The sequence below is a fragment of the Anopheles coluzzii genome, chromosome 3, assembly GCF_943734685.1.
Source record: "Anopheles coluzzii chromosome 3, AcolN3, whole genome shotgun sequence".
NCBI classification, from domain to species: domain Eukaryota; kingdom Metazoa; phylum Arthropoda; class Insecta; order Diptera; family Culicidae; genus Anopheles; species Anopheles coluzzii.
The window spans coordinates 65,364,063-65,380,319 of NC_064671.1; the positions used below are offsets into that span (position 1 = coordinate 65,364,063).

General features: G+C 39.9%; 1 protein-coding gene across 1 annotated transcript; it reads right to left on the reverse strand.

Moving 5' to 3' along the window:
• Window positions 1-1,859: 1,859 nt before the first annotated feature.
• Window positions 1,860-6,594, reverse strand: LOC120955517 (CD109 antigen-like). The gene is given in 12 exon segments (XM_040376455.2): window positions 1,860-1,974; window positions 2,061-2,214; window positions 2,288-3,525; window positions 3,589-3,888; window positions 3,946-4,381; window positions 4,462-4,671; window positions 4,736-4,991; window positions 5,059-5,153; window positions 5,217-5,485; window positions 5,548-6,226; window positions 6,293-6,488; window positions 6,563-6,594. Coding segments are annotated over 12 exon segments (3,957 nt in total). The 3' UTR covers window positions 1,860-1,882.
• Between the last annotated feature and the right edge of the window lie 9,663 nt (window positions 6,595-16,257).

Sequence of the window (16,257 nt, forward strand, 5' to 3'; positions counted from 1 at the left end):
CCAAATTGAAGGTAAAACAACACATTTGAGAACATTTTTGGCATAATATATATAAAATTGGTTAAATCCACGAACAAAACAAATTTTCAATCATGTGCACCCTTGTGGATCTAATTTGACTACTACGGATCTTAAGCTCTACAACTTGTATTGTTTATTTTTCCGGAAGTTTTATTTCGTGAATGAGTTGTCGTGATCATTAATGAAAAAACTGGCGAAAGAACGAGGATAAAAGCAATACAAAATATTGTTTTCTGGTGGTTTAAACATTCTGACATCAAAGCGGGAAAGACGGACACCTTGTTGTAGGGAAAGATGGACACCAAATTTATTGATTTTTTTACTTCTTATATCAATTGGTGATGGATATATTTCTTCAAATACCTTAAATAAGGGTATTCCGATGCTATAAATCAATCAGTAACTAGAGATAGTATTGAAACAAGCGAGAAATGAAACACCGGTCAAAATAGTAGCCATTCGTTATGCTATTACTCGCTCGACGCTGATGAGGCGCCTCACGAAATCCAATATCTTGTCACGACTTCGACAACTTTAAGCAATAAAAAGATGAAGCATTTATACGACATTGTTCAGGAATAGATGAGAAATTCTATGGGATTACAAAAATCAAATGTTGAATTTTGACATGGTGGAAAATGGATTAAACTATTAACAAGTCATAAATACCGGGGTCGTGGACTTTTTGCGGAGTAATTTCCTAAAAGGAAGTTCTAGACTGTTGTAAGCTGGAGCAACGTCAGCTGTAAGTGCGCGATATGTCAATAATGCTTTAGATGCTGCATTCTACGATATATTACAAGCGCCGTTTACAATTCCTAAATTCATGGCTGAATGAATCGCCGTTGCAATAGACCAAGAATTGGTTTATAAACGTACCAGGACGTGGAAAGCGATAGAATTTGTTAAAATACTGTAAAACTCTTCACTTTCTAACGTTTTCTACAGGTGTCCATCTTACCCTTCATGGTGTCCATCTTTCCCATATCAGGTGTCCGTCTTACCCGAACATTTCAAAACTGCACGAAAAAAAACATGTTTTTCATTCATGAAAAAACCGCAAAAATCGATGGAAACTTAAAAGTTTTAAAACATTTTCTGATAAAACATGAGTGTAAGATAATGTATGCACATTTTCATGGTCGTTGCACTTATATATCCCTAGATTTTTACCATTTCCCTTAACGTGTCCGTCTTTACCTACCTTCCCCTATAAACAATACGGCCTTTTTGGACCGTTATTCCTGAATAAAAAAAAAACAACAAATGAGCATATCTCTAGTTAAAAAAGTATGTGTTCAGACAATTTTTAACGCGTTTTTGCGTAAATACACGTTTTTAGTTACCCTGCCGAATACTGGTACAGTTACCCTATTTCTAGCAAGTATAATTTCTTAACAAGCCTTTAAGCCTTCCATCGCAAACCTGACACATTATACTAACCAGCCGCCATGTTCCAAAGAGTACCGTGTCATTGTTCAAAAGCGCTATAGTTCCGCAAAGTAGTATAAAATAAATAATACATGAATGATGGTATTAATGTTCTACCTGCTGATGAACACCTTCTATTTGCCGATGATTTGAAGATATTTCTTCCTGTGTCCTCTATTGTTGATTGTCAATCGCTTCATGCTTTTTTAAATAATTTTTCATTTTTCATTTTTGAGTTCAAATTATCTGAAACAATATGCTCATTGCCAAGTAAAAAATATCTTAATTATAAGTGGTAATAAGATATTATTGGTATATAATAGCATTGGTATATTTTTATTGAATAATTATTTGAACAACTTTTGAAATATACAAATGTATCACCCGACTTGGTGCTTATCTTCAAAACAACAGAAAAAAATTGCTTAAATTATGTTTTGCACTCGGTGGTACAGTCACAAACGTCGCAGATTTCGCATACATTCTGCTTGTCCATTTCGTACACTTTGATGGCGTTCTGATCTGTAAATAATTTAAAAAAGCAACGAGTGTCAAATCCATAGCCGATCCCTATGCAATTCCATAGCCAATCTATGACTACTACTCACTTGTATCATAATAATCGTACACAACAACATACGCTGGACGCTTCAATGCGACCTTAAAGCGTCTGTACGCAGTCACGGTAAAACAGTTACGCTCGGTGCCCATATTGTAGTAGTACAGAACGACTGAAGTGCCACCGTAACGAATTTCCATGTTCTGTGAATAAAATTCCAAGCAATTAAATGGTAGCTCCAAGTATCCTCCATTTACAGCATTCAAATATGCTTACCTGTATCGGATTCACCGTCGTCTGCTCGCTGATCGGATTGCGATCGACAACGTAACCGCTCGGTAATGTCACCTCGATTAGTGTCATGTTTGAGTGGCTGTCACGCAAAGTGGGGATATAGTTGGCACACACATTCAGCCTTAGCTCGTTGTCGGAGCTTGTGTTCTGTTTCTGTAAGTCTAGCTGGAATCGATGCTCAAAGTTCACGAGATTCAATCTGTATTTATACATCACCTCCAGGAGCCCAACCCCAATACCCTCAACTGTTATTTTAATCTTCCTTACGTCTTGCGGTGTGGTAATGTTTTGTATCATATTTCTGTATGAATCAAAACGCAACAATCGCGTACTTTGCTTGTACTTTAGCTGTACCATATAGTCATTCCGGGATGGAGATATCTTTTTTGTCATCCTGGACAGTGCTTTGAGACGCAAATAGGTAGTTTCTTGGCCAGAAACACTGTCTATTTCGCTTTTCTGATTCACTAGCCAACGCATTATTGGCAAAGCTGCTAGCAACTTGTTGACCAACACATGCGATAGCAAAGCGTAAGACGTTGCCTCTACGCTGTTCGACGTGTTCCAATATCGTTCCGCTCCATTATTTGTGATGGTTGACATATCGATCAGCTTTTCGAACGCAGCGTCCTTTCGCCAGTGCCCGTACAACATCATCGCATAGGTCACTATCGCCAAATCATTTGCGCTTGTGATTAAATCGAATTGATTGCTCAGAAACCACATGCCCTTTTCTATCACCACAGCGTGCTTCACTTTGGCGCTTTCGTTCTCTAGCATTGATGCCAATACGTAGGATGTCAATGCTATTTCACTACGTGTATAGTGCAGATCGGATTCGATTTCTCTGAAACTTCCGAAACGTTGCTGTCGAGAGGCAAGCCAGTCAAATGCTTTCTCTAATTTAACATTACTTGTCTGGCGCACATTCTTGGGTGCAGTATCCAGCGTATTGGCTACAAATGCAGTGTAAAATATATTGCTAACAATATTCTGCACGCTATCAAATGAACTATCCGAATTCAAGCAAGTCATTAGCAACATATATTCTTTACTCAACGCATCGACGGCATTTTCGGGAAGATTCTGTTCTTTGGGTCCACATGCAATCAGATAATCAGCGACAGCAAAATTAAGTGCCAATCTTATCACATTCTTACATGTAGGCGATACAGTACGAAGATCATTTAAATTTTCTTTGACCTTAATCAGTAAGTTGGCTGCGGGGACGATACAATTTGATTTTAATGTGTTGGGAGCAAAACTCTTTTTTGAATACTCACGATTAATTCTAAGCTCGATCGCTATCGATCCATTATCGGCCTTTTTATCAATGTTCGGATTCACCAAGAACGTTCGATTCTGGTGCGTGTCCATGAAAAATCCGAACTATTCTACTCCTGACTGTACCAAGCTTTCTGGCATAACTCGTATCACCTTCTCCAGTGCATCCGTTGCAAGTCCAATGGCTATAGAGGCTTTCACACGAACCATCATCTCACCGAGCTTCTTTGCTTTCACTAGAAATGATACAGGTTTTCCCACCTTTGGAGATACACTCACCGATTTGGTGTAGCTTACGTCTAGAATAAAAAGGTGAAGCTAAGTATTATATTGTCATTATTCCCTTTGATACTTACTTGAAATCGAACGTCCGAGGAACTCCATCTCGTTGTTCTCATTATACAGCGTCACGTCAACGGTGTACTCTTCTTGAAGGTTGCTGATAAGAATAAATTGTATCTCGATCGCCTCACCTCTCTTGATCGAATACGGCAAGCTTTCCATAACGACAAACGGCTGCACTGTTGTGATTTCGATCGGTTTCTTAACGATACCCAACCCGTACACGGGATCGATCGAGAAGCCCGTCAGATACCAGGTGGTCGTTGTATCCGGTACAACCTCAATCAGCTTGAGAGTACCGGAATTTCCAATGATCGCAGTCTTCCACAACCATGATTCTAGAAACTGTTTCCTAAACACTGTTCCGTCCGCCTGCTGTCCACTGCGTGCCGATTTATCATTGGATTGATCAAACATAATATTATCCATTCTGGCAAACAAGCCCATGTTCTAAAATACGAATCAATCGAAGCAAATTTTTAAAAATTAAAAATTTCGCTAAGGTATCTATGCTAAAATCTTTTATTTACGTGAAACAGGTCGAATTCATTTGTGTCATATGAATGGAACCCGTCAAACACCTGCCCAATGTCCTCCCAGAACAGGTCGTGGTTCTTGTTGAACAGCAGCAAGGCTTTGTCATACGCGGCCAGCCCAACGTACGCTCCAGGGCGTCCAGACATGCTCAGCTCGGTTTGTCGTCCCGGTTTGATCTCTTGCTCGTCAATGCTTAAATCAAACTGTTTTCATACAACACGAATACGCAATTCTTCAAACAAGATACTTAACACAATGGCCACTTACGTTATTACGAAACCCTTGGAAATCAATATCCACAATATCGTTCACCATCGTACGATTCACTAGGGTAGCGACAAGGGTTTTCGCCTTCGGAATCATCTTTTCAGTAGCGTCTAGTTGCAACGAGTACTTCTTTTGCTTGTTTGGTCTCATAAAGCCTGCATCGACGATGTTGCCCTTTGACACAACATAGTACACGAAGAATGTCATGCGCTCCGTGCACGTCACCGTGAAGCGCATATTTTTGTTCAGTTTGATGCTAGAACAAGTTTGGTTATACTGTACATTACACTGCCTGTTTCACTTTGTAGCTGGTCGTTACTCACGGTGATTTCAGCTCTATTTTAATGTAAGCATTTGTAGCGAATACATCTCTGTCAACATTGTGTTCAAAGACAAATCCATCATTATTATTTACAAACTGCGAAATGAGTAAAGATTTATAATTATAATTCATCAAATCAACAAAAATTGAAACACTTACGCTAACGTGCATTAATTCGATATCCTCATTTTTTTGCAGCTCGAGCTTAATCAATCCATCGTTATCACTCGTTGCTGTCGTTTCGAATCCTATACCGGATACCTCTACCTTCCCGGTAATGCCTTTAGCCGGTGTTCCATCATGGTGTGTAAACTGAAGCACAAACTTGAACGGAATTCCCGGGTGAAAATGAGGGCTCTCTTTGATCAACTCTACTCGGTACGCATGCTTGTATATCGTTATTTGTGACAGCTTCACCAGCGTACGATCTGTGAAAAGAATATTAGACATCACTAACAGTTTTCTAAGTGGTAATGAGCTGGAAACTTACTTGTGTAGTGCTCGATGAACGTCACCTTCACTCGTACATCCTGCTGATCTTCGTACATTTCAAATTTACCAAATAACAGCAACTCTACTTGACCCTTTCCATACACAGTCAGTTCTTTCTTCTGATCTATCAACTCATCGTCTAGATAAAGCTCCACCTTGGCCACTCCCTGCACTGGCTTACCAAAGTGATAGTACGCTTCGATTGTAAGATTCACAGCTTGGTGCTCTTCCAGTGGAATCACCGATGGCATGACCTGCACGTCGAACGTTGACAACACATACTCCTTCACCTCAAACGTCTTTGACACAAGCTCTTCTCCCTCCACCTGCACCAAGATATTCCAGATTCCAAGCATTGCAGTAGGCGCTATCTGCAGATAGCCCTCGAACACACCGGTATACAGTTTTGCCGAGGACCATTTGCGAATCACATTGCGCTGAGGATCTTGTATAGTTACATAAACCAACTTGACCCTCGCTGGCGGCTTCAGCTCCGTGTCCAGCACGATCACACGGAAGTTCACCGTATCGCCAGGTTTAAATACGGGCTTATCGACCTGTATTAACCCCGATATCGATTTGCTGAGATACACCAGCGCTGCCTCCTTGTGAAAGCTGAAGCCTTGCTGTCCATCGATGGTAATTTTGTAGTTCCCTTCAGCAAGATTCTCGGGCATCTGCAAAGGATCGAAGGTTGGCTTAAGGTTTGCTACTTATAACCAAACAGTATTGTCACTTCTTACATTGAAATTGATCATTCGGTTCATATTACGTCGCACGTCGAAAGTCTTGGTAACGTTCAACACATTTAAACCATTATCAGTTTCGCCTTCTAGCTTCACTATCAAGTCCAATTTGGTTTGGTTTGAGTTAATGTTGCTGATCACCAGAGTGTATTCCTGGTTGGCTCGGATATATTTCGGACCCACGACTAGTACTCTAGAAAATGAAATGACAAATTGCAGTTTCCAATGCATCTACTTGCACAGCACTTCCAGCACGATTGTTCCTACCCTTGAGCGGCACCTATGACGATTATCACCATTAATATTCGTGACCTAATACACTTCCACATGATTGATTTAGACATTCTGCAATTTTTTGTATGGTTTGAACGCTGTCCACCAAGAAACTGAAACACGGGTGGTTTGCATCCCTATAGGTGGTGCTGTGGTGCTGTTTTTTGGGAATTTCCGTTCCCAAATATTAACTCATGCCGTTTGATAAGAATAAAGCCTATGCTTCTTTAAAATCACATCCAAAAAATACCTTGTCTGAATATTGGAGCGTGATTATAGTATTGTTGCTTACACAATCAAATACTGCAGTTCTACTGGTATTAAACCAACAATAGCAGAGGGCTGATTATTTGCTACAAAAATACCATGTACAAGTTGGCGTGATAAACACCGTGCGTATATAAGGTTATTATGTTTATAGATAAAAAGCAAGGGAAATGATACAAAAATGATCTCAAAACACCATGTGATCCTCTTTTGACTATTTTTTTTTCGTCCAGGTTATCGATCCATTTCCTAATGTAATTAGATGTAACGACCACGCGGACTTAAAAGAGTTTTATTGTACTACACATCGCACATCTTCAAATTTGAAAAATCTCTTGGAACAGTATACACCTACATACTTTCTAACCCGTATCTGCACTGCCTTTGTTTCTGTGAATTGCTCTCTGCTAACCACCAAACTGTCAAAATATAAAGTAAGCGGAACGAAGGTACAATGTACTTCCGGATGCTTCAACGCGCTGATTGATTGTTTCTTGGTTTTCTGGATTGTTTATGAATGCATTGGAGTAACATCCTGAACCCCATATTTTTTCCATTTTTTGTTGCTAGCATTCGTAACGATTGCTTCCTACATTGACATTTCTCATCCGGTTGATATTCTGTTGCTTTTCAATCCGGTTGATATTCTGTTTCTGTGTACTTCAGAAAATTCTAACTACACTATAAAGCTCCCCTTTGGTTAAGTGTAAGTTAAAGTTGCCAGTGTGTAGTCCTCGTTGGCCCGGGTACATTTCAGTATTATACTATGTCATAGCCTAGATAAAGGAAGTTGAAATGTGCAGTGCATCTATTTTCATCTCCCTCGAAGTACACAACACTTCCAGCATGTTTGCACCCATCAATGTTCAGCGCCTATGGAAGTTATCACCATTAATATTCGTGACCTTATGAACAGCCACATGGTTTTTATGTGGCGTTGTATGATTATAGCAAAGTTGCGCCGATTTCCGATAGTGAAGAAGAATAAAGTGAAACAAAAACTTTGGGGAATTCCATTTTATGGAATATATTTGGGGTAACGTAAACCGTCATTGGGAAAACCCAGGCAATCATATGAAACTGTTATCACGGAAATGCTACAAAAATATTTTTGAATTGAGGGCTTTTCCATTCGAAGAAATGATAACATTGAACTTTTAAAATGCTTTAGTGGTAATTGTCGCTTGACTTTAGCACGACGATGAAGTCAGCTCTTCATGCTACAATACACGTGACCAAATTAAATTTATTTTTTATTGAATCTTCTAAATTAACATTTTTTTTAATTATTGTTTTATCTCATAACTAAAAACGAGCGTTTCTATTACCATCTGTATGAACAGTTGTTAATCACACAATAACAACAACGTTGATTTGATCCAAATCTGGCACATAGGTAATTTATGGTTCTTTGTATGGTTTTGTGCCGCTTTTACCCCTAAAACTTCTACTTCCTTTCCCCTTTTCTGATAGTTACCTCAAGACTAATGTTTTTTAAGTGAAGCACCAAACCGATTTTTTTACACTCAAAAAGGAAATACTGTCACACTATACTGACAAATATTTGATTCCTCCAGGATAAGTAGAGAAGCTTCAATTCTACTTAAAAAACTTTTCTTCTTATTTTATCTCTGTTTACCTGTTTAATACCCGCCACTGTATTAGCTTTTCTTTAATTCCTGCTAACATTATGCACGGGAGTGACGTAGTGATTGATTGGAATAGAAATGCTGTGTATACTAGCTATTTGGCATGTAATATATAGCAGGGTATAATATATGTAATATATGGGTATGTAATATATGTCTAACCTACGGCCCGGGGGCCGCTGTTGCCTTTAAGAGAAAATAAATTTTATATTATTTTGATAATTTAATATAATATTATATGTCTAACTATTCTTCGCCCATCAGTTAGGTAAGTTAGGTGAGGTAAAATATTACGTTATTTACGTGACTAGTTATTTACCAAGGAATGCAGCCCACGAGATGAAACGTTTGGAAATCCCTGGTGTTGCAAACTATTGCAACAGCATTCTTTCTTTCGCCCGTAGTAGTATTAAGTATTAAATAACAAGCGTTTTCTTAAGCAGTCTTATATTATTTTATTATTGCGACACCTGGTATATAAGTATTTGTATATAAATTTCAGCATATGATTTATTAAACAAAATATTCAAAGATATGTATCAACTCCACCATACGTATGACTGACTATCCTGCTATGGGGGATAATCCAAAAGTCACTGAAAGTCAACCTCACAAGTGGTACAGGTAGGCCTTGACCGACAACTGTTGTTGAGCCAAAGAATAAGACGTATGTATCAACTATTGTTGTTTTATTGCCGGTAAATAAAAATAACCACTGCAGTCAAAGTATTATTTATTTAGTTATTTATTTATGTATTTATTTTTATTTTATTAATTGCTCGGCCACGTTGGGTTACAGCAATAGTGCTTACTAGTGTTGGCCGTTCCGGTTCGAACCTAGCAAAAAAGTTCCGTTCTTTATGTAGGCCGTTCCGTTCCGATCCTTTATACGACATCGTTCCGTTCCGTTCATTACGTTCCGTTCATTCCGTTCTTTCCGTTTATTCCGTTCCGTTCAATTCGTTCTTTCCGTTCACTCCGTTCCGTTCCGGTCTTTGCCGCTTCAATATTGTTAGCAAGGTGCTATCGTTCGTGCGTTCCGTTCTTTAAAAAAACCGGCTTTGTCCGGCTGTTGCTTGCTGCATGCAAGATAACTGTTCACTCTTTCTCGCACACAGTATGTGTTGCCTGTGCACTCTCCCATGCTTACAGGAATATTCATCGCACTTCGTCGCGTATCGTTTACAAAAATCGTGATAAGCGTGATGCCAAAAATGGTGTTGCATTTGGTATTATGGTGCAATTTGTAACATCTATTATACTTTTTGTTATGATTTAGCTTGTCTTAACTAGACAAATAACTATTATTAAATTAAAATATGTACTCATATGGCAGAACGGGTTGGAAAAGATGTATTATAATATGCGAGTATGAATAACGAAAAATAAAATATATTTATTTTTTATGCCACGATATCCACTTGATCTTGGCACTCGGCATGATTCCAATATTTGGCCATTCGATTCGAAGCATTCTGTTCCATTCGACAACCGTTTGAGTGCCGTGATCTTGTAAACGATTTATGTAAAAAAAACTATTTGTTTTAAATAGTAAGTGAAATTCAAATAATTAGTCAATCTCGTGATACAATCTTCAACTCGTACCACTCAATAACATCGGCATGGGTAAAAGCCTCGAATGGATCGTGCCCCCATACGCTGGGATGATTATCCTGCTATGGGCATTTAATAAGTTACTGATAGCCAAGCCTATTAGTGGTACAGGAAGGCTTTGACCGAAAATGGTCGTCGCATCTAAAAAGTTTAAAAAAAGCTACATAATAAATGCATGCTTTATATTAGTACAGCTGGTACAGCTTACTGGGTATAGGTTGAACCCATCTAGATTTGGTGTCAGATATGATTTCAGATTGAAGAAACGCCTTTTCATGTCCTTTAACAAGTAACAAAATCACCCCCACCCCCCCTCCCTGGATGACAGTTTGCCTTCTAAGCCCTGGGTCGGTTCTTTTACACCCCAGGCTCACGTTCCGTTCTTTTTGAAAAATGAACAAGTTCCGTTCCGTTCTTTTTTTTTAACGAAATTCCCAACACTAGTGCTTACTGACTATAGTATACAATTATTCACGAAGGAGTTGGAAGGAGTTTATGGTACGGAAAAGGAGCGAAGACGGGATCGGTAGACAGGATAGGATATGTTGAAATCGAACAGATCAGAAGTACTATTAAAAGACGACATAGCTCTTACAAAAGGCTCATTGCGAGCAAAACGTGTGCGACATATAGGTAACTGGAGACGAATACGGTAACGTAAGGTGCAACAAGGTGCATACAAATGTAAGCGCGACAGAAGTGAGGGAGTATCAATCGTATTGAGCAATATGCCAGCGACGAAAGAAGCCTGAGCGACCGAGAGGCGGTGCTCCAACTTGGCAAGGCCTAATAGAGTGCATCTATCGTCATACGAAGGAAGCGGAATAGAGTGATGACCCAGCGACCTACGAAATGCGATCCTTGTAAAACGTCTTTGGATCCTCTCAATCCTTGGGAGCAGAGATAGTTGGACAGGAGACCAGATTACACAGGCATATTCTAGTACGGAACGGACCCAACAACAATAAAGGGACTTAAGACAAAAAGGATCACGAATTTCAGTGGACATGCGACAAATATAACCAAGACTTTTGTTGGCCTTGTTGATGACATAGTCCGTGTGCTCCTTGAAAGAAAGACTCGGGTCAAAGAAGACGCCAAGATCCTTAGACAAGGACACACGGGGAATAGGGGTATCACAAACACTATAAGCAAGAGTTATACTTGTAGAGGATCGGAAGAAAGACAAGACAGAACATTTTTCAGGACACAGGACTAAACCGTTAGAACCAGCACACCATGTAGAGAATTTACAGAGCCAGGATTGAAGGACTAGACAATCAGCTGTAGAAGATACGGGAAGAAAAATTTTAACGTCATCCGCATATAGCAAGAAGCCGTTAGGAGGAAGGATCGAAGTACAGTCATTGAGGAAGAGAATGAACAGTAAGGGACTAAGGACACTACCTTGAGGGACACCCGAAAAACTAAGAAAACATTCAGAGAAAGAGCCACAGATTTTAACTGCATATGAACGATTCTCAAGATAGGAGTTGAACCACGGCAATATAGAGCTACCGAAACCTAATTTTCGAAGCTTAGCAACAAGTAATGATAGAGGTATACTGTCAAATGCCGCTTTGAAATCGGTATAGATAGTGTCTACTTGCTTACCACTAGAGAGGTAGTGATATAGAGAAGACAAAAAACACATTAGGTTGGTGGACACTGAGCGATTGGGCATAAAACCGTGTTGTTCCGTAGAAATATAATTTTTTACACAAGGCATTACAGATAAATGGACTATTGACTCGAGGATTTTAGAACACGCACAAATAATAGAACTGCCTCTGTAGTTTGATGCTAGTGTGCGGTCACCTTTCTTATAAATGGGAACAAGCCAACCTAGTTTCCATTGACTAGGAAAAATCCCTACAATAAACGAGCGAGAAAAAAGACGAGTGAGAATAGGAGTGAGGGTATTGCCACATTTTTTCAAAACACAGGCAGGGATGCCATCGGGGCCTGGTGAAAACGAAGTTTTAAGTTTGGATAAAGCGGATTTTACTAGGCTTTCACTAACAACGACTGAATTACATGATATCACATCAGAGGGAGTGTAAGACAAGCCAACGTCCAAAGTGTAAAACCTCGAATTTTACCAATTTGAATTAAACGTTCAAGTTATAACAAAGGCACAAAATCGCAAAGTAGAAGAATAAACAGAAGGCTGAAGGTGTTGTCAGTACAACGATCCGTAAACGAATGATCTTTATTTTGACATTCAGATTATCGCACAGTTGTCGCGGTGATGGTCATATTTCGATCCGGTATATTGGGCACTATGGTCTTATCAGGGGTCAAATCTCCAGGATATTACAGCTCGGCTATCCTGACAAACAAATTGACCTCAATTTGAGCGGCTTTACTGTAGAAATCTTCAATACTTATTGAACAGAGCTGGCATGAGAATAACTCACATACTTTCAATCACAACTGCTTTTCTGACCAACATCTCCTCCGGAAGTCTTGCTGAAGTTTACGGAAGTTACAGCCAAGCATAAGGACGATGATGATATCGAAAGGTGTTGATCCTGAATGATGTCGTCATGTGATGCGTAAAGTTGGGTCAATTTCAAGGTGGGTGTCAATTTCAATCACAGCTGCTTTTCTGACCAACATCTCTTCCGGAAGTCTTGCTGAAGTTTACGGAAGTTACAGCCAAGCATGAGGACGATGCTGATATCGAAAAGAACTGATCCTGAATGATGTCGTCATGTGATGCGTGCGGTTGAATCAATCTCATAGTAGGTGTAAGTACTGCTGCCGCTGATCGGCATCTTCTCCAGAAGTCTTGCTGACGTTTACAGAAGTTACAGCCAAGCATAAGGACAATGTCGATCAGGATGAACCTGAATACTGAACGACACCACGATGATTGTTGTTCAACAGCTCAGCATGCTACAACTGATGCCACAGCACTCGAACATGACGCGGCGGTAGAGGGTGGTAGCGGGGTCAATCCATAAAGTGGCGGAAGGCAATACCCAAGATGAATCGGAGGCGATGACAACACGGCGTGCGGTGCACATGCAATAACAGAAGTGATGCGCGAAGCTTTTCCAGTATTCCAAGTAGGAGCGATGATAAAAGAATAGCCAGCGGCCGTATTCATACTAAATGGCGGTGTCGTCATTGTCGTGCAAGATGAACAAGATGGCGGCCACACTAAATGCAAGGCTGGTGTCTTTGGGGTTGCAGGGATCGATATCGTTGTGGCTGGTGAATCTGGCGTAATCTGGTCTAGCCATGAGGCAAATCGTTGCCTAAACATCGAATTGGCTGCCTATACCGGCAAGCACACACAGAAGCTTCTCGTTTTTGCGCATTGCAATGGCAGATGGTAGCATCATCTCACACACAAACAAACAAACTCTTCGATACACAATCTTGTGCCGTGCTGGATTGGACAGCAAAGCAGGTGCAGGCGATAAGACGTATCCCACTTCTGAGATGTAAAACCTCGAATTTTACCAATTTGAATTAAACGTTCAAGTTATAACAAAGGCACAAAATCGCAAAGTAGAAGAATAAACAGAAGGCTGAAGGTGTTGTCAGTACAACGATCCGTAAACGAATGATCTTTATTTTGACATTCAGATTATCGCACAGTTGTCGCGGTGATGGTCATATTTCGATCCGGTATATTGGGCACTATGGTCTTATCAGGGGTCAAATCTCCAGGATATTAAAAAAGGAACCTTAAAAGAACTAGGATCGACAAATACACTAGAGAAATGTTTGGCAAACAGGTTACATATATCAGGATTGGACGTAGCAGAGGACAGACCAAGAAACAAGGTGGATGGAAGGCTAACAGAGCCTCGCCGAGAGTTCGCAAAACGAAAGAATGACCCAGGATCAATAGTGAAGCGCATTTGAAGACGCCGGACGTAGCGACGATACAGATGGCGATTAAGAAGACGATAAGCCTTAGCCGCATATTTATATACACAAAGATTGTGTAAAATATTATTTAAACGGTAGGCGCGTTGAGCGCGGTTTTTGTCCGATTTTAATAGACGTAAAGCTCTGTTCGACCACTTAGGATTAGGAGCGGGTTTAAGGAGAGGACAGCAGGAAGGGAAGGCGGAAGTGATTACATTAGTAAACGCTGCTACAGCTTGATTTATGTCACAGTCAGCATCAATAAAGGACCAATCGGTATCGGCTAATATACGATGAAGCTTTTGGTAGTCCAGCTTCCTAAAGTTGAACATACGAGCCGTAGGTATTCGTTGGGAGGATGCAGGGCGAGAGTGCGTAAGGAGCACACTTGTCTCAAGAGCAGGATGATGATTGTCTAGCGCGACGAGTGGAACATGTGAAGCTATGACGGGGGAGCAGCACTCCAAGAAGGCAGCATTGGCAAATAGAAGATCCAATTGTCTTCCGCGTATATTTTTTATGCCGGATAATTGCAGCAAACCGTTTACCGACATTCCATCAAGCAGAGAAACATTTTCACGAGATACACCAGTAGGAATGAAGTGATTAACGCACGATGCCGACGGTTGCCAGGAGAGTGATGGTGAATTAAAATCACCAAGTAACACCATAAGATCATTTGGTTTAAGTTTGCGAGCAACGAAACTAACACTCTCATGTAAATCGTCAAGGACTACTTCGGAAGAACGCAGATCGGGTGGGACGTAAACGGCGCCGATATAGATTGCAAGGTTTTGAAGCTTAACAATTGTCCAAACAGACTCCAGCGAGTCGAACGGCAGAGATAAAGTTGACGTGTTCAGCACGGAAGAGCAGGCAATGAGTACACCAACACCACGGCAACGGTTACTGTTGAGAGAATTTCGGTCGCAGCGATAGATGACATACGCATCCTCCGAGATAAGAGAGGACGGAATTGAGCCATCGAGATTATGCCTCCAAGATTTAATTTGGTTTTTATCTTTTGTTATTTACATCCCAGAAAGAAATTGCAAAAGTAATAACATTTATGTTGTAGCAAGGTACAATACATTCAAGCAATTGAATTTAGGGATTCAATTTTAATGTTGACCCTATTTATAAATAAATAAATATATAAATTATTTTATTTAATTGCCAGTCACCACTCTTGCATCACGAACCTATTAAAAATGTTGTGAATTACATAAAAACGGCAAGCTTAAAGAAAACATCAAAATCTTTTGTAGTTTTAAGCACACTGGAAATAACTCTTCTACTACATACAGACTTTCCAAAAGTATTGATGATCACGCAGCCGGTAATTCAGTCGTTGTTACGGGGGGCGGTCCATTTTAGATTTCAACCAACAACAGGCCTGTTGTTAACTCATGCGAGTTGACGACTGTACCACGAGACGAATTAAAAAGTATATCGTATTATTATCATAATATTACTATCGTATAACTTTATCTATAAAAGTATGTAATATGTAAAAAGCTCCAGTTAAAAATTTTAAAATTACAGAAAATATGTACACGATTGTTATAGAAAGGAAATATCCTTTTGAATGGAACTGGAATGCTAAACAAGCCAACATAAGCCTGGTATTATCGCTTAAATCGTCAAGCCTTAGAAGAAGGTAAGGTTTTACTTTCGGCAAGTATTACAGCAAAAGACATTATACATCACTTGATATCACTCACGTTATTATCTTTGCTATGAAGAATAACTCATACATTATTGAAAGCCTTGCGTGCATGGACAGGTTACGTGGAATCGGGCCTTGGTTACGTAGAAGCTATTTTAGCAGCTAGATTGTTGAGATCATTCATATAAGATCCACTGCACAATATTACTCACCGATATTTAGGAATTCACGGAGTTTACGGAGATGTCAAAAAGTTCACTGAGAAATATTGTCGTACTGCAAATTTGTGTACACCAGGAATCGCGCAATCGCATAGGTATCGCGAGAAATGACCTTTCCCGTGGCACTGTCGTCAATATGCACGGCTTAACAACATGCCCGTCATGGTTTCAAACCACGTATGGACCATGCCCCGCATACATAGGACTGATTATCCTGCTTTGGATAATCAATAAGTCACTGATAGCTCATTCCGGTTGTTGCACCAATGAAGAAGGAATCGCGTACTGTTGATATTTGATTTAAACAATATCTTCTGAACGTATGCTGTTCTTTGAACAAAACAAGACGAAAGGTTTAAAACAAAAATGAGCTGCCCGTGC